This window comes from Gallus gallus, chromosome 2, assembly GCF_016699485.2.
Source record: "Gallus gallus isolate bGalGal1 chromosome 2, bGalGal1.mat.broiler.GRCg7b, whole genome shotgun sequence".
NCBI lineage: Eukaryota > Metazoa > Chordata > Aves > Galliformes > Phasianidae > Gallus > Gallus gallus.
This window is the reverse complement of record NC_052533.1, coordinates 56186562-56207931: the sequence shown is the minus strand read 5'-3', so window position 1 is coordinate 56207931 and position 21370 is coordinate 56186562. Positions and strand designations below refer to the sequence as shown.

Below are 21370 nucleotides of genomic sequence, written 5' to 3'. Positions count from 1 at the left end.
ACGACATGTACACACATATGATGTGGACATATTTCTTCAGTGCTGATAATTTTTATTTTATATTAGGAAGAAGCAACATTTATAATAGAGGGACACTGCCAGTCATCCCAGTGAGAATTGTCTAGTGTTGTAAAGGAAGGAACAGTAAAGCAAAAGGAAAACAGCTCACCTCTTATGATGCAACTTTACAGCGTGCACGTGTCAACATTAAAAATTAAGAAGTTGACCACCTAGGCATTAGTCTGAGGCTGCTATTCCCAATAAAAAGAACAGGTGGGGCACATGCAACTTGTGTTCAGCATTCTGTTTTAACTCCAGTTTTCAATATACGGCTTTATTCTCTACTTACTTCACTGCATTCAAACCGATTACCTATTATAATAACAAATGTTCTTGTAAGTAAATCCCTCCAGTAAGAGCAACAAAGTATTATCATCTCCTTACACGCTTCAGGAAAGAGTACTTACACAAACACTTTCTCACAATTATTGCTGAAGAAACTTCCCTTGTTCCAAGCAAGAGCTCTGGAGCAGGAGGAGGATTAATGATCACCATTCTCCTAAGCAGTACCCAAATACCTTAAACAGGAAACTGAACTATACATCTCGCAGTTCCTCCATCTCATTTATAAATACCTTCCAAACTCTGGAACAAATGAGTGGAGGACAATACAGTCAACAGCCTCTTCTATAACATCACGTGTTCAAGGAACATTTAGACATTGAGTTGAGGGACATGGCTTGGTGAGAACTATTGGTGATAGGCAGCCAGTTGGACTGAATGATTTTGTAGGTCTTTTCCAACCTCAGTGATTCTATGATTCTATAACTTCCAAGCATCCCAAAAAGCTGTTCCTGTCAGCTCTCCTGCATGAGAGGTGGAGAAAACATGTTATCACGCAGTATGTTGTTACGCCTGTGTGTGAGGAGCTGATAAAAGACGCATGGGAACTTTAATTCAAGAATTTCCCACTCTCTGGCCGCTACTGACAGTACTATCCTCACAGCCCAGCCATCTTGTGAAGCTCACAGCAGTGTCTTGCAGGCTAAATTCCCAACCACCTCATACAGTTCTCATTTCAAGGTACCCCAACTGGCACGCTAGGAGGGAAATCCTGCTATTTCAAGATTACCCTGTAGGCTGTGTCCCTTTCAGGCTTTCCTGTTCGCGTTGGTTTCTCCCTGCCCAAATCCCGGCTGTCAGCGAGCACGCCGAACGCTCAACGGAAGGGGCCACTCGTAAAGGGCCCTAACTGCGGCGGTTCTGCGGTGTCCGACCCGAAAGTAGAACTCCAACCCCCAGCATGCCTCGCTCACGCAGCAGCCCGCCCCTCAGCGATGAGTCCCGGCGGGAGGGCGGCCACGCGGATAGGCAGCCAGAGCGGGAGAGGGCGCTCGCCGACCCGGAAACGTGTTTGAAGCGGAGAAAGGGCGGGCGCAGAGCTCTCCCCACCCTCTCCTCTTCCCCCGTTCTCGTTCCTGCGGAGCCGCGCGGCTGTGCCTTTAAGCCCGGCCGGGCGCGCGGCGTGCCGCGCCTGCGCAGTGGGGTCGGCACCGGCGGTGGCTGTTGTGGCGCCCCGTGCCCCACAGCGGCAGGCCGCGGCCCACTGCCAGGCCGGTGGCGGCGGCGCGGGTGTCGCCATAGCGACCTGCCCTGGCGGGATGGAGGAGCCGGCCGAGAAGGGCGGCGGGAGCGCCGCGGAGGGCCCCGCGGCGCTGATCGCGGAGATCCGGGCGCCGGGCCCGCGGCCGCTGCGGTTGCTGGAGTGGAAGGTGTCGGTGGGGGCGGCGGTGCAGATCGGGTCGGTCCTGGCGCTCTGCGCCCCACTGCCGCCCGCCCCGCGCCCCGCCGCAGCCTCGCCGGGCTCCGGCGCTAGCCCCCGGCCCCAGCGCTCCAGCACCGAGCGCAAGCTGAAGGCGGAACGGCCCGGCGTAGTGCGGGAGCTGTGCGCGCGGCCCGGACAGGTCATCGCGCCCGGGTGAGTGCAGCCCCTCGGAACGGGCGCGGCGGCCGGCGCTGCCCTGAGGGCGGCCCCGCGCGCGGCCCTGTGGCGGGTGGTGCCGGCGGGGAGCGAACGGCGTGCCGCGCTCCGGTGGTCGCAGGTGTTTATCGGGAGCTTTGCTTCCCCCTCACGACGAGCGGTGCGCGGTGTAAGGCAGAGGCTTCTTCCGCTCGGTGCGTGCCTCGCTGCTAACACGACGAGACTGTTCTTCTCGTGAAGTCCTGTGCTGAGGCACCTGTGGAAAGCTGTCGCGCCGGGGGAGGCTGTGGGAGCTTGGGGCGCGCAGAATTGTTTCAAACCCAGTGTTCCGGAACGGAGTCCTTCCGTGCCGACTTCGTGCACGGGATCCGAACGTCTTTGCTCCCGGGTTCATGAAAGTGGCTCTTACCAACAAACCTACCTAGAAATACCGTGGTTTAGTTTGGCAACTCACTCTTAAGTTAGCATAAAACTCTAGAACCATTGTTTACTGCTCAATTGGGGAGATTTTACTGATAAACAGTCCTGCAGCAAAGTGTTGGAATTACTGGACACGGTGCAGATACCACCAGAAGCCTAAATGTTGTTAATGCTGGTGTCTCAATGTGTAATGTGTATTAATATGTGTCTAAACGTATAAGTCTTCACAAGTGTCAACCAAATGCTGCAATTCAAACTTTAAGAAGGGCCAGGGATTAAATGAGACAGGTTTTATAGTTTTAACAGTGGCTCTGTCTTTATAAGATTGTGTATTGGTCAACTTTTAATTTCTTAAATGGCTAACATCTACATAGGGACTCTCAGATTTCTAGGTTAAACTGGGCTAATAGCTTGCTACCCTGCGCTTCAAGCAGATATTTTTCTTGACAGGAAACCATCGAAACCCTCTACTTCCTCTGTTTTATGACAGCAAGTTATTTTCTTTTATTGCAGCTCTCTTGGTTGCTGGGTGGGTGCAGCCAGGCCTAAACTTTCTTGATTGAAAAATCACCAGCACATACACAATGTCTGTGTAAAGAGATGCTCTCAAAGATTCAGGAAAAAAAAATACAATTTTATTATCAGTCAGTAATATAAGATAATGCAGAGGAGATAAAGTTGTATTTTTCTTGCTGCAGAAAGCATTATTCTTCCTGAGATAAGATTGTGTCTTTCCATTTGTGCTACATCAGCGTTCAGCTGTTACATCTGGTGCAAGGTGAACTATCTCTTAATGTCTGATTTAGAGCAATGTGCCATAGATGCTAGGTCAGAATAAAAACGTGTGTAAAAATAACATGCTAAAAGTTTAAAATAGTGTATGTGAGATGAAATTCGTCTTGATAGTGCTGAGTGGACAGAGAGATGAAGTTCTGTGTTGTGTCTTACGTTAGCTGAGCACTTGAGGGGAAAAAGTGAAACCCAATGTAAATTAAAAATAAAATAAAAAATATTTTGTATGACTGGCTCTGTCATAGCAGCATTTTAGGTTTAGCTTTGTGCAGTAAAAACTTTGGGACTTGAATGCACCAATTCTTAGGCAGTGCTTGTGTTGATTTGATTAATCTTAATTCACTTGATTATAATAAGCAAGTGCTTGCTTTGAAACAGAAAATGGATACTGTTTTGTATTACCATTGTCCCTAGCTTCCGAAAACACTTGTCTTAAACTGACAACAGTTAGTTGTTGGTACTGACCTTTGCTGAACTGTTCTGGAGTTCTGAATTTTCAACTTGGTTTCTTACACACTGTAATGGTGTTTGTTGGGCAAATGTAGAAGAAAAACTCAAGTGAAGAGGTAGAAAAAGAATGACATAGGGCTTGTCAGTATTTGGAGACGTAACTGCATTTGTTCAGTAACTTATAAGTTCTTTTAGCAAGTGTTTTATCTCTTGCCTGTGGCTTCCCATTTTGTGAAATGGAGGTAAAAACATTTCACCATCTATCATCTATTTAAATACACATAAAAGTTGTTGACTATTAAAATATAGTAATAGTTAAGGTAGGTAACATAGTAACATAGCTGAAACTTTTTCATTGTCTCCGAGGGATGTACACATCTCTTTTCCCCTTCCCAATCCAAGCTGTCCGGCTTCCTAGGTGCCATTTGCTGCTTTGAGAAAAGTGGGCTTGGTCAGTTTAACCCCTAATTCTTTGTAAACTGAAGATATGTGCAAATATTTGCCAGTCACTTAAACACTGTAGGCATTCTGGTTCAAATATTTTTACTTTAGTTAGAACGTGAGAATGAAAATTGCTTAAATCTTTTTGAGAATAAATAATGTGACTTGCTGTAAGTTCCTACATTGTCATTTTGGCCAACTTTATTATAATAATGTTTTCTTAGAACATAAAGTTTCTCTTAAGATGTGTTTCTAACGCTTGTTCATGGTTGTTTGTATTTTTGTTTTAATGACATTTGAGCTCAGATAACAATCTTTCAGGGTATGAAAGTAACACACCACGTGCAGCACTCAGTATTCTTGTAGCTTGATTTCCTACTTCTTGGCATAGGCAGTGGCTTTAGCAGTCATCACCTTCATTTTGTATGGCCTTCCCTGAAGGCCTTGGTGTGTATTGCACTGGCAGAAGCTGCTGAAATGACTCACCTGGATGCTAAAGGGGGAAGCTGCTTCTTGATTCTTGAGCAGTACCCATCACTTGCTCCAGCCTGCTGTATTGGTGTGCTGAGGGCTGCAGGGAGGGGGGTGGCTGGGGTGAAGATTGCAGCCTGGGGCAGGCAGGAGGTGGATGTTGCTTATGCTGGCGTAGGTGGGCAATGAAATGCCGAGCCAGGGCTTGAGAGACTGAGTATGACCTGCTAGGACTGTAAATAGCAGGGATGACAGCAAGCCAGTAATGGAAGGTCTTTGATGTTAACAAAGCAAAATTTTCATGGGTGACAGGAGCAACAAATAAAATTTCATAAACTGCCGCGCAGCTCTGTATGTAATTAATGCTAGTTACTCATCAGAGTTAATCGTTTCGAAGCTGTGACTGGTATGTCAGGATTCTGGACTGGATCAATATTTTGTTTTATGTGAATATTTACATTAAGTGTTTCTAGGATGAAACAATTGTCCCCTTTTGGGCTCTACTGAGATGAACTGCTGAAATTCTCTTGTATAGTTCGTGTTTGCAGAATCTTCCAAAAGATTTATTACCTGTACTTTTAGGTTAAATATCTTTCTGTCTTAAATAGCTGTAGTCGCTAGAACTTGAATTCTTTTACAGAACATAAAATATACGAGAGCTGTAATCAAAGTCTTAGTGTGTCTGGATTCCAGTCAAAGCTTATTTTCTAAGGGATGGGAATGTGTTCTCTAAAACTGTAGATTATTGTGTTGTTACTTGGTTGTTTTTTATCTACGGTATCCCCCTTTGTTTGTCTAATGTCACAAAACCTCAGGGCTTCATTTACCACCCAAGATGAGGTGGACATTTAAGGTGGATCTCAATCCAGTACCTTTCATCTTGGAGTCTTCAAGAGGAATAAAATACTGATCAATGACAGGTTTTGATGACTCTTCTGATAAAATACAGAAAAACAACTTGCTGTTTCACTTAAACACAGATGTTTTCGCAGTATCCTGTCCAATATTTAATGAGCTTTTTAGAGTCTGCAGAAGTTGCCAAATACTGAGGAATGCTGGATAATACTTAGCAATCTCTATTTACTGTATCTCTTACCTACTTCCTTTTTATATTTGGATGCATTCAGTTTTTATTATAAGTTATGGTATGCATCTTTCCAGCCTGTTTCCCGTTCATGCTTGTTTTTTTCCTCCATATTCTGGGTGCTGATGCTAAGAAAGCTGCTTTTAATGTATCTGTGGGGTGTTTAAATTTGATACTGAAAAGGGTTCAAGCTCCAAGTGATTTTCATTCCTTCATTGCTTTCTTCTTCTATTCCTAGTTCTCTGGCACCTAACAAGCACCTGTTATAAGTTGCTGTGTGGAAGGGTTGAGTCAACCCTTCCCTTTGAGAGGGTTGAGTTCTCTTTTCTTTATGTGACCATCTATTTTCACAAAACTTCCAGGATCTTCATTATCAGAGGGAATGAATCTACCTGCTCAGCAGGGTTTGGTTGGAATCAGACATCAAGTTCAGAAGTCACCAATAGAGAGGCAAGGCAGTGTAGTGTGGCTGTAGAAGCCTTGTGTGCGTCATTCTCTTCAGTGAGGCTTCTTTATATCTGGGTTTCATGATTGCTTCTCTCCAGGAGAGTTGGCTGGAAGGAGTGTGCCTCCAGCTTTCACCTATCTAGGTGCTGGAAGCCACGTAGCTAAAGCGGGCCTGATCTCCTGCTTTGCTTTGCATCCTTCCCACCCAACCTGCTAAATAATCCAGATTGATCAATACCTTCATTTAGCTTGGTTGCCTCAATAGGAGGGCACTATGGCAAAAGGGAGCACATAATTATGCTTTCAACAGTAGCTGGCATTTATCTCAGATCAAAGTGGTTGTAGTTGTTATAGGGATTATAAGGTGAAATCAAGAAATAACATTATTGAGGTTACCTGTCTCGCATACTGCATTTTGTATAATTGTCTTAGTAATGAATTGCTTTTATCCTTACAGATTTTCTCCCAAACTGGTGTATTTCCTGTTGCCAGAGTTCTCGCTATACGTTGGTTATCTTACTTGAGCTCCAGGACTTTGCCAGTGCATGTGGAATCCCATGGGCCGGCAGTGAGATAGCTCAATGACCTGTTTTATGCATTTCATTGTATATAGATTCCAGCACAATGGGAAGAGAGTTTTACTTTCGTCATCTGATGGTGCTGAAATAACAGATGTAGGATGTCTAGGCTCATGTTGGTTGATTTGTACAAGATGTCATTCATTGGAATTGTCTACATCCAGAAGGAATTTTTCCACTTTGTACACTACAGTGTAAAACTTTGCAGTATGGTATGTAGGTTACTTCTAGTGGATGAGAGGACCATAGCTTAAATGTGATCTCTGAATAGAGAAAGTGGTCAGAAGTTGGAAGGTAACGTAACGTTCTTTATTAATAAATGCAGGGTTGGAGGGATCGTAAGAAGTGTGGTATGTTGGTGTGGCATGTGGGGAAGTTGTGTGCCTTTACCTAGAGGAGTGGAGAGCTTGAGAAGAAATGTGCCTCAAAAGAATATAAAGGAATCAGAGATATGAAGCCCAGGACTGTTACTGCTTGGCTTTGCAGCAGTTCACCTATGACTTAATGTTGTTGGGTAACTGACATGAAAGTCAGCATGTGGTTCAAGAAAACTGTACTTCTCATCCATAGTATTTTTCATCAGTTGTTTAAGGACTCTGCTTCTTGGCAGATATTTTTTGAGAGTTCTTAAAAAAATCTCATGGTTAAATATCTAAGGAATTATTCCTTCATGGTCATCCTTCACCTTCAAGTTGATTAAGGCTTTGAAAAATTCATGCTATGAAACTAGAGTCCCATATAACAGAAGCTGTGGTTGTTTGTTACAGTAAATTGGCTTTAGGACCCTTTGAGGTGGTTCTGAATGCTGCAGCCACATACCACAAAGTGGTGCTCTGGTGTAAGTTAAAAATATCAGTTTCTCAAAAACTGTGGGTAAATTAACCTGCAGAAGCAGGCTTTAAGTTGAATGAGATTTTGCTTGTTTGCAGTTCTTGTCCTACGATAGCTAAAATACAGCGCACAAACTGTGTGGTGTAGATTGGTTGGATGAATCAATAATGCTGGGTATTAATAATCACGGATCTAGCATATTTTCATTTGTATCTATTGACAATTACTTGATGATAATCTCTTGAGCATGCTGCAAAACTGGTAGGGGCAGAGGCCGTTGTTTAGTTGTTTGTAGGAATCTTATTTTGCTGTAGTAGTGCAGCTTTGCATCTTCTGATGTTCACTGTTAAGTCATATAGTGTCAAATAGAGGTCAGCAGCTTTAAGTGACAACTGTGACAACTCAGGGGTTTATGTCTGTTGTGGTTTTTCTTTATTGCAAACTGATCTGAGGAAATGCACTTTTTTTTTTTTTTTTTTTGGCTTTTCATTTATGTAAGTGACATGCAGGCAGGTGTGAGGCAGTAAATATGGCATATAAGCTGTCAGTTTTTCCATTCACACATCTGACAAATCACACTGTAAGTACTATAGTAATGCTTGGTTCCTTTAAAAAGACTATTGAGACAATTAAAAAGGCTACTAAAAGGACTATTAAGACAACTGGAACTATGGCTTGATTTCCCTGGCATGGAGGTGTTCAACTAGTGCTGACCAAATAGGTAAGATAAATGCTAATGGAAGTGACCTGTCTAGTGTGGGGAGGCTGTTCTGTAGGGCAAGTTGTTGACATCCTCCCTGGGTATTAGCCGTTTTTTATAAGCACTTGCAACACTGGCATCTTTTCCCAACAGTGACCTTGCTGCCTTTGTTTTTCATTGCTGGAAATGTGTGATTATGCTGGAAAGACTGATTTAAAAAAAAAAAAAAGAAAGAAAAAAACACCAAAACTCTTCAGAAGAGTGCTTTTTGTTTGTAGTGGCCTTGCTTCAGTGAACTGTTGCAACTGAAAAGCGGCAAATTGGACCACCGATGAGACAACCTTATATGATGACTTTCCCATTGAAATTAACCTACCTGGAACTATAGCTGTGGTTGCATTTGTTTTCGCATGTTTTTGAGTTAACGCTAATGACCAGGCCTTAGGATTAGTAACGGCAGTGACTTCCTCTGTTAATGAAAGCAAAATGCTCATATTGGATTTCATGAAAGCTTTCCTTCCACCACGCTTTTTCAATCAGCAGCATGAGAAAATGAGTGCTTTTAAAAGGCTTATTTTAGAAACAGACAAGATGTATATGGGCTTAGGGCTATCCAGTGCATCCAGATGCCATTAGTAAATGTTGGTCCCTGGCCATTGCACATTTAGTGTCTCTGTTTCTTATTTACAAACGCACCTGGAAAGAATGTGGATAAGATCTTAGAGTGAGTTTCCTTATTTCACAGAATCACTTCAATCGCATTGTATGTATGTGTTTAAAAAATAATATATATATATGTATATTATACATTATGTGTGTATATGTATATTACATATATATACATATATGTAATAGTGTGGACAGTCCATATTGCTGTCTTGTTGCAGTCCTTCAGTTATCATGGTGATATTGGAATGACCTAACCCATCTACCCCTATCACACATAAAACGTTTGCCATTCACAGCCCAGTTGCTCTTCCCCAATGCCTGGCTTGCTCATTAACTGTCACAGCTCAGAAGTTCTCTGAGAAAAAGTAAGGCGCTGTTAATACTGCCAGCAATAGAATGTATATTCATTCTTTGAATTTAGACTGGATTAATCCTGCAGAAGCGGAGTAGGGAGTAGCTCTGTTCTTTTAGCAGGTTTTGGTCATGAGATGGCAAAGAAAAGAAGCAGAAACCCAAACCCCTCTTTGTATGCAGCCATTTAAGACAGATATGCAGACTTCTGTTCGGAGCGCTTACATCTGATGATCGACTTGGATCTTGGCTCTTATATTTTGAGAATTGTCAGTTAAACAGTAAAGGGAATGTTTCCAGATCTGAAATTCACGAAAGCCATTTTACTTGAGTTCCACAGTATGCTTTTAGCAAATCTACTTTTTAGTGTACATTTACAATATATGCTAAAATGTAAGTGGGTTAAGTATTTAAATGTGCTTAAGCCTTAGTAGAGTTCAGGCCTTCTTTCTGCAGCGGTGAGTAGTACATGTTGTTAGTTTGTGTTTGTTGTCCTCTGGGAGAAGACTACTTAAGATCCTGGCAGCTGTGCTTGGAAGTTTGCTCAGCTCAGTTGTACAGTGCTAACAAGTTCACTGGTGCTCCAGAGTTCTTTCTCTGTCCTTTGGCTTGGATTGCTATCAGGTACTATTTAACTTCAGTGAGCATCAGAAAATTAGCTGTTCTGGTCGCGTTTAAATGTGCAAGGACAGAACTGGTATTTAGTGGTGTCGTTGAGTACGTGACAAGTTAGGGAGGTGATGCTTAGAAAAAGTATCAATGAATAATTTAAAGTCTCCATTTTTCTTATAAGAATCTCTACTTGGAGATCATAAGTTTAACAGGAACAAAAACTTTTGCATGACCTAATTTAAATCAAACCTTAGCTCAGGATTATGCCAGCCCCTTGGTTGCTTGTCTGGAGGATGATGTTAGGTCAGATGCAAGGTAGAGATTGCCTGCAGATGCTTCTGCTTTCCACGGTGGCATAAAGTGGCTTTTTCTCGAGCTATTGAAAACAATTAAATGGGGTACTCAGTTATAGTCCATCACTGTGAACTCTCATGCACGTTTCTGAGTCTTGAATTGATTTTGGAGGGTTTTCTTGGACTGTTCCAGGGACTGTGTAACCTCAGGTTCATGCACTGATCACACGGTAAAGATGAGCAGTTCCAGCTTGTTCCTTAGTGTGAACTGGAGGCCTTACTAAGGCAGATGAAGAAGGAACGTCAGAGATGAACCGGGGTAAAGGAGAACAAGGCAAGCATGTTTGTAAAAGTGAGGAGAAGGGAGGATGGGTCAAAAGGTGAAGTAGTGTGCACTTGGAGAGATGAGAGGAGAACTAAGTAAACAATCAAAAAATTGCCTATAGTGAAGGATCGTTCTTCTTTTGTGTTCTTGTGAAGACTGATTGCCTGCTTGTGTTCTACGACATGTATATGCTATCTGAAAAATGGAGGTCTAAAATGGTTGCGGAGGAAGAGAAGATAATAATTGCCAAGCAGATGATGGGTCCCCATGCAGAGGGATCTGATCTGCCCTTGTGTAAATGAAAACACCAGCAGCAGGATGACATACGAAGACTTTTATTTACGTACACCTGTTCTGAATCTAGTTTCCAGCAAGGGAGGAAAAAATCCCAGTATGTGCATCAACTGCAGTTTTGTTAGCAGTTGTCAGTCTCCTGGTCACTAAGAAGCTTCCAGCATACTGGAAGCAAGCCACTGCATGTGTCATTTGAAAGGAGAATTAATTCTTGGAGTTTTCAAATGCACCGTACTCAAATTTATGAATGAGAGATTTGAACAAAGATGTAAGTTTCTTTCGCAGTGCTATTATCTTGCTGCAATGCACATTTGAAAGCAAAGAGAAGGCACTATAACCAACTTCTGAGTGAAATAACTTGCTTTTTTTTTTTTTTTCCTGTTCCATGTTTTTGAAAAACTAGAGGGATGCAACAGCAGTGGTCATGCAGTTGGGGAACCTTTGTGGTATCTGAACAAAATCTGACTGTTACACTTAATACTTCAGACTTTTTTGAAACTGTATTGAAGAAAATGGGAGGTGTGTCTTGTAAAGACTGTTCAAGTACTTGGGAGAGTAACAGGTACATAGCAAAACACTTTTGTGAAAAGACTGAATTAATTCATGTTCCTTCCATGACACAAGAAAATCATAAACCAGGATGAAATCAGTATAGAAAAGTTTACATATTTGATTTTCAGTAGCGTGTTAATGGACAGTTGTATCTAACCGAATATAACCTGTTTCTGTACAAAGAAGGCTTCTGTCCCTTTTTTCCTCCATTGAGGCCAAAAGCATGTGTCTGGCTTTCAGTCAGTAATTTAAGTATCTGAAATCAACATGCAATAAACTGGATGCCTGTATCTCTTTTCCAGGGGTGTCTTGGTGAGACTGGAAGGATGTAGCCATCCAGTGGTCATGAAAGGTTTGTGTGCAGAATGTGGCCAGGACTTGACTCAGTAAGTATTACAGCTCTTTTTCTTTTGAGCTTATCCTTGCTTGTGATTAGGGATTCGGACTCTTCCTTCTGTCATTTACTTAGCTTCTGTTTTCTGATCCTTAGTAGTTGTGAATCATTCCTCTAAGTATGCCTGTGAAGTTGTAGTAGTAACTAGTAGGGAGAGAGGACAGTATTCATACATTCATACTGCCTGGCATAAACAGGTCAACTTAATTTTCAAATTTGAGCATAAAGCACTCTTTTTAAAAAGAAAAGAAGTCTGTTTTGACAGACAATATCTCGTGAAATTCTTGCTTTAAGTTGAGTGACCTGAATATGTTAATCCACGGTCACATTATTAGTAGTGTAATTACATTAAAAAGTGCATTTCTTAAGTGAGAAGTTGGTATTTATAGGCAGGAGTTGGTGTTTCTTGTGGATAAAACCAGTATTCAAAGAAATTGGCAAGGTCTGTGCCATTGTTACAAGCTGCTATAATTTACTTTTACTGTTTACACAAGGCACTTGTTTTGTTATCCTGAAGCAGATTTTCAAATACGTGACCTATGTCCATGTTGCTGTGGTCACAGATGCATTGTTTGGAACTATATTTACTTGTAACTATTACAGCGATTCATAACTTGGAATACGAGTGGATAAGATGCCATGTGGTACTTGAGTTACAGTTGTATTGCACATTGTCAATTCTTTCAACTGCATATTCTCTCTCTTTTGGTGAAGATGAGTGTAGGGAAACTTACTACCTCAGGGAGAAAATGTGAAGAGTGTAAATGTGAAAGTGTAAATTCTCTTTGTTGTGCAGCCTGATTTGCCTTTTGTATGTCTGTAATGGTGGGGTTGAGAGACAGAAGCTGTGTTGACCAGGACTTAATAAACACGAGGATTTTATATGTGCAGGTGTAAATAACTGTGAGAAAGTATCAGTATAATTCATGTGACCTTTCTTCATTTACAGTGTGTCTGAATGGGAGCTAGCTTATCTTCAGTGCTTTTAATTTAAGGCTTAAGAACTGTTTTCAGTTTTTCATGAAATACTGTGCTGTGGAACTGTGGGAATTTAAGCCTTAGGCCAAAAAAGCAAATTCGAAATTTGATTTTCTTCTCTTTTGGTCTCTCATTGCTTGTACAGTTGCTAAAGAGAGTGCTTCTTATGCATATCAAATTACTAGTTCAACATCTGTTTTCAAACATAAACTGAATGGTAGACTGGATTTTATAAATGAACATTCCATGCTCATTCCATTTGGAAGGAAATACTTGGGGTTCTTTTTAATTCGTTGTCATTATTAGGAATTATTTTTTGGGCAGTACACTATAAGCCAGAATAAATGTGCTGAATATTGGAAATCTTAGGAATTACATAGCCTGGTTAGTGGTAGGATATAACTTTAAATGAAAACTTGATAATATTTCATAGACAAGTATTTGACAAAAGAACAAACCTAACATGAAGTTAAGATAATAGCAAATAGGACGTTTCCTGCCCTGAAGGAATATTTGAATTAAGGCTGAAATACAGTAATGTCTAAATGTACAGATTTTATGAAAATTTGGGTTTTTAGGTGTATTCAGTTTTCTCAGCCAAGTCCGCATCAGAGAACATCTTTATTTTACACAGAATTTCTTATACATTCAAAATGAGGCATTAGATCTGCTGAGCCTACATCAGAAGGCAGTTTAAAAGCTTCAATGCTTTTCTTGCTTGAAGAGAATCCAGTACAAACAGTTGACTAGCAGCCTGCTAGGTGTTAACCAGCAGTGCATCCTTTCCGTTACGCAATTTCTTTGCTTGTTCAAGTGGGGACCAAGTGATCGATATCTCTTTTCTGGGTTCAGGTCGTGCTTCCAAATGCTGCAGTACTGTAGAAAGATGTCTGTATGTAATTGTTTCTTTGTCACTGCTTAAAGGCCCCAGCGCAGATGAAGAATACTCTTTTTCTTGGGAACTTGTTTGTAAATTATTTGGCGCTATGTTCTCATGAAATGAAAACTGGATGAAGTTTGGCTTTGTCTGTAGATACAAAACTTTGTCCTTGATAGGAGAGATGTACATAAAAGAATCAAAAGATGCATCTGTCACACAACACTAAATTTGTACAGTAATATTTTTAATGTTGATGAGTCATAAATAAGCTCTTAAAAAATGGTTGTTCACAACAAATTTGTGTTTGCTGGAAGCTAGTAATGCTGAAGCAATGTGGGATTGGTTGGTCTGTTTTAAGGAACTTTGTACTTGTACATACATGTGTGTAAATGTACTTAGTACACATACACATATCCTCTTACATACATGATTTTAAGTGTGTGTGTATAATATGCACATACATAAATATAGTCACTGACTCAGGATAGTCTGTGGTTCTATAGTACCCCATTCAGTGCCAAAGGGAAATGTATGTATGTTGGGTGGAGGTTTTGTTTGTTTGTTTTTGGCTACTTCTTTTGAAGCAGCAATCAGGTATAAGTTGCTCTGCTACATGCAGAGTAACTTTGCCTATGATTTGCATAGATTTATTTAATAGTCGGGCTTGGAAGAGTAGGTAATTGTGTGCTAAGGGTTTACAACAAAAGGAAAAGTTTTAACTGTGAATGGTTTGGTAGCTAACAATTTATAGCTTATCACATTGATCAGTGCATAGATGCTTTCTTCACCTTGGTGTCTTTATATGTGGCTGCCTGGAAGCATAACTAATTAAAGTGAATTCTTCTGCAAGGTTTACAGGGAGAGCTTCTTTGATATATTCATACGTTTTGTTCAATAACTTGCATTAACAATAACTTGAAATTATGGATGAGGCAAAATAGCTCTTAATCATACAGTGTTTTGAAGGTTCAGTACTGCAGATTTTACTGTTCAAATTTTAATTCACTTTATTTTGCTCTCTTTTGATGTCTCTTTTTCTCTTTGTGGTTAGGATACGAAGCAAGAATGGAAAACAGAATGTACCGTTATCCACAGCAACTGTGTCTATGGTTCATAGTGTCCCAGAGCTGAAAGTGAGCTCTGAGGTAAGTACGACTGTGTTTTCCATATTCATAATCTTCACTGTAGGTTGACAGTTGAAAAGCTTAATCGTAGGAGTTTCCTCAACATTGTATATACTTATATAAAGTGTTTGGCTCCCTTTTGACGGGACTTTTGGTGTTGAACATCAGTAGCCCAGAGTTTTTGTGTTTATGCTTATCGAGATTGATTACATCAGGTTTTATAGTATTTTTTTTAGGCCCGTGCACCAAGAATGTGATGCTTCTGTGCTAGTAGATAGAAAATATATTAAATATTTGCGTGTCAAAGAATTGACCATTTGTCGAAAGTTCGATTTTTACTATTGTGTGTTTAAAGTTTGCAGTGTCTTTGAAACCTAGCTTCATCCTGCTTAGTCAGGAACCTCAAAGTTGGTCCTAAGAGATGTAGTCAAGATACGTTCTTTACATCTTACCTCCATCTTAAGTTTACTTCATTACTTTTCAAAAGTTCCACTTAGATGAATTATCAAAACATGCTTGTTCAACGTTTGTATTATTTAGAGAAAAAGGCATGATTATTTTTAAGATAAATATCCTATTAATCTTTCTTACCAAATTGATAGTTTACTTATATTTCTTTACTTTGATGCTTGCTCTCTCTCTTTTTTTTTTCTTTTTTTTGTAACTCCTCAAATCATGGCCTTGAGAAGAAATGTGGAGAAGAAAACAGCTAGAAACCATCCTCATTACAGAGGAGTGTTTCAAAGGGCAGTTTGTGTTTGACCCCTGCTTCAGAATGTTCCGCTTTACTTATAGGTTTATTTGTCTGGTGGTCAGTACTGCAGCTTACCATTATAAGTGGCTAATGTGAGCACAATACTTCGAATGTTTGCAAATACACAGAAAAGAGGCAAACTTCAGCTCAAATGTACAGGAGCATAAAGGTTTTGCATAGTGCTCATAATAGAGCTGGATAGAACTAAATAATCCAAATATTTCTGATGATTTGCTCTTAAGCCTAAAGTTGGGAGTTACGATGGCTTCTGTCATTAGCAGCTTTAATTTAATATTCAACAATGTTGTCAACTGTATTATATTTAATTGATATGAAATTGCCAAACGTAGTAGTCAAATTTTTCAGAACTATTGATGAACTTCTTGTTTGTGTACCTCAGGACTCAGTTTTGGTCTTAAAATGATTTCGTGGATATTTGTTAAATGTAGATAAATGTTGTTTTGAGTTCATCAATTATAAGTTGTTCCTGTCACACAGATCAACACAGACATTAGGGATATTTTTTTTTCTATAGGAAAAGTTGCTGACATGGCTGCCATCTGCACAGTGTTACTGCTACGAAGTGTTAATGCCTTTGCAGTTAGTTTATAGCAGCATTTCTTCTCAGGCTCACAATATACAGAGGCCATTCGTTTATTGTAAATTAAGCTTACTCTATGTATGCTTTGTTATAGCAAGCTGAACAGTTAGGAAGAGAAGATCAACAACGACTACACAGAAATCGGAAACTAGTGCTTATGGTAGATTTGGATCAGACATTGATCCATACTACAGAACAGCACTGCCAACAAATGTCTAATAAGGTATGTATTTGGTGTTAACTTTCAAACTGAAGTAACAACAGAAATATTTCTAAGAATATTTAAATGATGCTTCTTCTAAAACAAAAAAATAACAACAGCAATAATAATAAAAACACTGGTTAAATAGATAAAGCTAACTGAAGAATAACAAAAATGTGAGGAACATATTCTGTAAAACACTCCTTTTTCTAACATCTCTGTTTAAATGATAACTTTCTTTCTTTCATTTGTGTTTCTTTTCATTTTTACGTTCCAGTTACTTTGAGCAAAAAATTCAGGTAGTTATTTTTAATGTGAGCCTTTCTTCCTCTACAGCTCACAGACTGAATACATTGTTAGGAGATGTTCTTTTTCCTCCAAATAATCTTTGTGGCAAAAACTTGTTTTAGCCTACTCGTACTGAATTAAAATAGTGGAATTGATGGAAGCGGGTACTTTTTGAATGCTGGTATTTTTGTTTGGCAGTTTGATAACATAAACGTGCTTTTTCTTCCAGGGCATATTTCATTTCCAGTTAGGTCGAGGTGAGCCTATGCTGCATACTCGTTTGCGGCCTCACTGTAAGGAATTCCTGGAAAAAATTGCCAAGCTGTATGAGCTGCATGTTTTTACTTTTGGCAGCAGACTTTATGCACATACAATTGCAGGTGAGTAGTATATTATGTTTAGCAACGGCTCAGTAATCTGACTTTGTACTCACATGATTTATTTCAGTGATTGTTTTCAACTATTTGTTCTTTAGTGTTGCACAGAATAATTCCTTTATGCTCCTGTAAGCAGAATTCTCGTCTTACAATTGAGGTGCTATGTGTGCATGGCCTGTAAATTTAGCAACAATCCCTTTTTTTTCTTACATCTAATGTGTGGGTTTTTTTGCTTTCCTGAAAAGTTAAAGGATCAGATTGTGGCATGGCAACTATTGCCTTCCTATTTAATTTAAAAAAATCCTGCAGATGGGCTCTAACAGTGATCTGCAACGTCACTTAAAGATCTAAAGCAGCAGTTCCATGAAAATCCACAGTGTGGATCTCCTGTGGGGGGAAAAGAAATTTACTGTTTCCCTTCAACTGAGGAAGTTTGTCTGCTATATATCTATTAAAAGCAATTCTGCTTGTGTTGTGGAACTGATATGTACTTTCTAGAGAGAAAAACACAGATGTAATAGTATTTTAATACATTATTCTCAAAAACTTGTAAATATTTTCTCTTTGTAACTGTAAAATCAGCATTTAAATTCTAAAGCTTTTAGCAACAGTAGTCTGTGGTGTGGGTCATTGTCTGAAATGTTTATTTTTCCAACATACATAAAAGTTAACTTGCTATGGAATCCTGTGGGTTAAGGTAATGAATGTTAGGAGCATGATCATGCATTTAAACTATTTTTTTAACTGGAAAAAAAAATCTTTCACTCCATCCCTGAGCGTTCCTTGACAGAATGGCATTTTTACCTCAGATTTCCCTTTATTAATAGCCTGTAAGTGTGATACAGTGTCATTGAGAATGTTTTAGGCTGTCTCCATGTGTTGAACTGTGTTTGCTGCTCTTCCATGTTACCTGGATAACCCCACCCACTCTCGTTGTCTTTCACATGTTTTTTTCTGTCATGTTGCTGAGATTCATTGATACCATTTATCAAGGTAAAAATAACCATTTTTGTCAAGAAAGGAAGATTTCAAAGTAGAACTAACTATTGTCTTAGTTCTCATAAGGAATTGTATAAACTGGGAGCTGTATGCATGTTTAATATGCCATAGAAAATACTTATAATGTCGAGATATGTTTGTTATTGGAAAGTGATTCCTATTTGTCATCTCCTCAAAATAAATTTCAGGAGAGACATGCCAAATTTCTACATTATTCAGTATTGACTGAACTGTTTGAAGTTCTTCCTAAAGTTTTGTCAGTCTCACTGTGGGAATATATGTTCTGCACTGCTAATGTGCAGTGCTTTTTTCTTTTTTTTTTTTTTTTTTACCCTACTGTCCTTCTTAGAGTGTGGTTATTTCTTTTAGCAAAACAGGACTTCTTACATACTGAATACTTATGTACTGCATCTAGATACCTGACATAAGGAAAGTGGGTGGCCTATCTTCTTGAGTTGGATTTTTTGCCAATTTTTTTCCATGGCCTAAGCTCCGAAGATGAATACCAAATAAAGTCAGAAATTGTATAGCAAATACCCTTCTGAGCAAGGGAAAAGAAGGACCTGTAGAGGTAGTTAAAAATGGTGATTGCTCTTATTTGAATGTGGTCCTGTTTTTGCTTATTTTCATCTCTGAGCTAAAATTTGGATTAACCTGCAGTCCAGTCCCCATGCTGTCACAGACTGATGCTTACTATGTGGCAAACATCTCTGTGGTTGTCATACTTGAGCTGTTCCATCTGTTCCATAGAGAAGATAGCTGCAAAATGAGCAAATTAATGTATTGCTGCTTTCAGACATTTCCAGGCTTGTGTATGTTACCTGAGTCTGTCTAATCTCATCAAAAGCATTCAAAACAGGAGAGTATTTTTTTTTTTTTTTTTTTTTTTTGCAATGATGATGGTAGTTTCAGCTGAAACATGCTGGTATGAAGAGACTTGAAGAATGCTGATACAACCTTGAGCCCACACGCTCGCCACCTGTATAACCAAGGTGCTACAGCAAAGTATGCATGTTAATACATATACAGACCACCGGGGGGCAGTATTGGTTAAGTCATTTCTCACAGAAAGCAATAGATGTGGTTTTGGTTTTGGTTTTTTGTTTTACCATTATCCCCATGTTACATAAGGAAAGGATTTATAATAAAATGCTAGGAATCTTTTTGTAAGATTCCTCTATGCTTTCTCAGCCTCTCCATATACATTATATATATATTTTTTTTGTATGAAATTTGTGAACTTTGAGCTGTTGCTTCCACATCCTGGAGTGCTTTTCCCTCAATTGGAAAGTAGATGATGTATTGTGAGGCCATCTCTGCTGCCCTGACTGTCCCGCTACATGGACGTAGCTGATATTTGTAAATACAGTTTATATCTGCTCAAGTCATTTATCACTAACCCGTTCTTAATTTGGCACACTTGCAAAGGAGTTTCTTGTATGTTTATGAAGTTGTTTTGGATATTCTAATCTAAAAGATTTTGTAGTATTTTTCTTCATTATTATTTGGACCAGTTGCTACCTAATCTTTTTTCCCCCCTCTGCATAAGAGAAATGTTAAGTATTTTTAAGAAAGAAATCAGCTTATATGTTGGTTGTAGAAGTTAATGCCGCTGAATTTTGGAGTCCACTAGCCAGAAGTGATGCTATGTGAAATCACTCGTAAGATTTATAGTGGCATTCAGAAAGTAGAAGTAAATTGAGGTATTTCATATGTGTGTGTGTGTGTGTGTGTGTGTATGCTTGTGCTTTGTTATTCACTTGTGTGAATTATTTGTTGAACTACATACCTCCTATGGGTATGTAATTTCCAGTGATGAAAGATCTCAAATGCTGTTGAAAGATTGGGTCAACAGCTCTACTGTTAATATTAGGAATTGCTATTCAGCTCAGTCTGTCTCTTAAGGTTTGAGACTTTGCAAGTATGAATTACTTACTTCTGAACATTGTCTTGTGGTGGTCTTTTTTTGTCCTGTGTTATTTGTGAAGTCTCATCTACACTATTGTGGAAGACGTGAAGCAGAGGGCCATGTTTACAGATGAGTTTATATAAGTTAAGCCAGGATTTAAGATCTCTCACTAAGAAAATCATCCAGACTTACAGTGAGAATTAAGTAGAGTGAGATGGACAATTGCACAGAGATTTTATTCCAGTGTAGGAAAAAGGATTCTTTACTCTCACCATTATAAGTGTTCAGGGAAACAGACTGTTGAAAATCAAATCCGAAAATTGTTATAACTGTATTGTTACAAACTCTTGTTTGCATAGCAGGAGAAAGTCTTGCTATAGAAATGTCCAGTTGCCTGCAAGTCTAAGGGTTGTGAAGAATTGTAACTTCATTTATGTAAACTAGTATGTAACTCAGAAAGCATGATGGTCAACTTTGAACAGAAGTCAGAACAGTAACTATTCTGAAATCTCTGTTCTGTTTTAACAAAAAGGAATCAGACCACTACTTTCACAATTATACTCTAAAATGGAGTGCATCAATAGACTTCAGTAGGGTTTTCATGTTTCTCTGATCTCGCTTAAGTAAGACTATCAGGAGCAGAACTGCCAGTAATACTTCTAGAATGTGTAGTCTGTGGCTTCAGTTATAAACAATAACAAATTTGTACAAAATTAGGTTATAATTAATGTGAAATTGTTATTTCTTCAGACTTGTGTTTCAGTTGGCTTACAATTGTAAATAGAAGTTAATGTCTTAAATAACAATATGTGATCTAGCTGGTCAGCTTCTTGTCCGCCCCTGTGTGGAATAGTGTCTCGAAATAGATTAATGTACATTAGTGTTCGCCTTTTTGAAGATTTAAAGCAGATACTTAAATTTTATTGAAGAAAACAAGTCATGTATGATGAATGAAACGTTACCATCAGTCAGGGCACAGGAGGATCTCCATCCTTTACCTGATGCAGTGGGGAACGTGACCACTGAGGATAATGAAAAGGCTGAGGTTCTTAATGCCTTCTTTACATCTGTCTTAAAAAGTCAGATCAGGTATCCTTGGGGTACTTTACCACCTGACCTGGAAGTCTGTGATGGGGAGCAGAACAAACCCCCCACAATTCAGATGGAGAGAGAGACCTACTCGATGTAGACTGTCACAAGTCAATGAGGCCAACAGGGATTTACCTAAGGGTGCTGAGAGAGCTGGCAGAGGTGGCCAAGCCACTTTCCACTGTCAGTGTTACTGGTCAGCTGGAGAAGTCCCAGATGATTGGAGGCATGCCAGCGTTACTTCCAGCTACAAAAAGGGTCCTAAGGAGGGTATATGTGCCTGACAGCATGACCTTGATGCCAGGGAAGGTTATGGAAGAGATCATCTTGGGTGAGATCACACAGCATGTGTGAGACAACTAGGGGACCAGGCCCAACCAGCATGGGTTTATGACAGGTGGGTCCTTGCTTGACCAACATCATCTCCTTCTGTGGTTGAGTGACCAGCCTGGTGGATGATGGAAAGGCTGTGGATGTAGTCTAC

The 21370-nt window shown here is 39.7% G+C and overlaps 1 protein-coding gene across 1 annotated transcript in view; it reads left to right on the top strand.

The window, feature by feature from the left end:
- Nucleotides 1-1530: 1530 nt before the first annotated feature.
- Nucleotides 1531-21370, top strand: part of CTDP1 (CTD phosphatase subunit 1) — a 100935-nt gene continuing 81095 nt past the window's right edge. Inside the window, exons 1-5 of the mRNA XM_418905.8 lie at nt 1531-1978; nt 11594-11677; nt 14595-14688; nt 16117-16245; nt 16742-16892. Of these exons, the coding sequence (XP_418905.6) occupies nt 1662-1978; nt 11594-11677; nt 14595-14688; nt 16117-16245; nt 16742-16892 (775 nt within the window). The 5' untranslated portion in view covers nt 1531-1661. The remainder of the gene's footprint in view (nt 1979-11593; nt 11678-14594; nt 14689-16116; nt 16246-16741; nt 16893-21370) is intronic.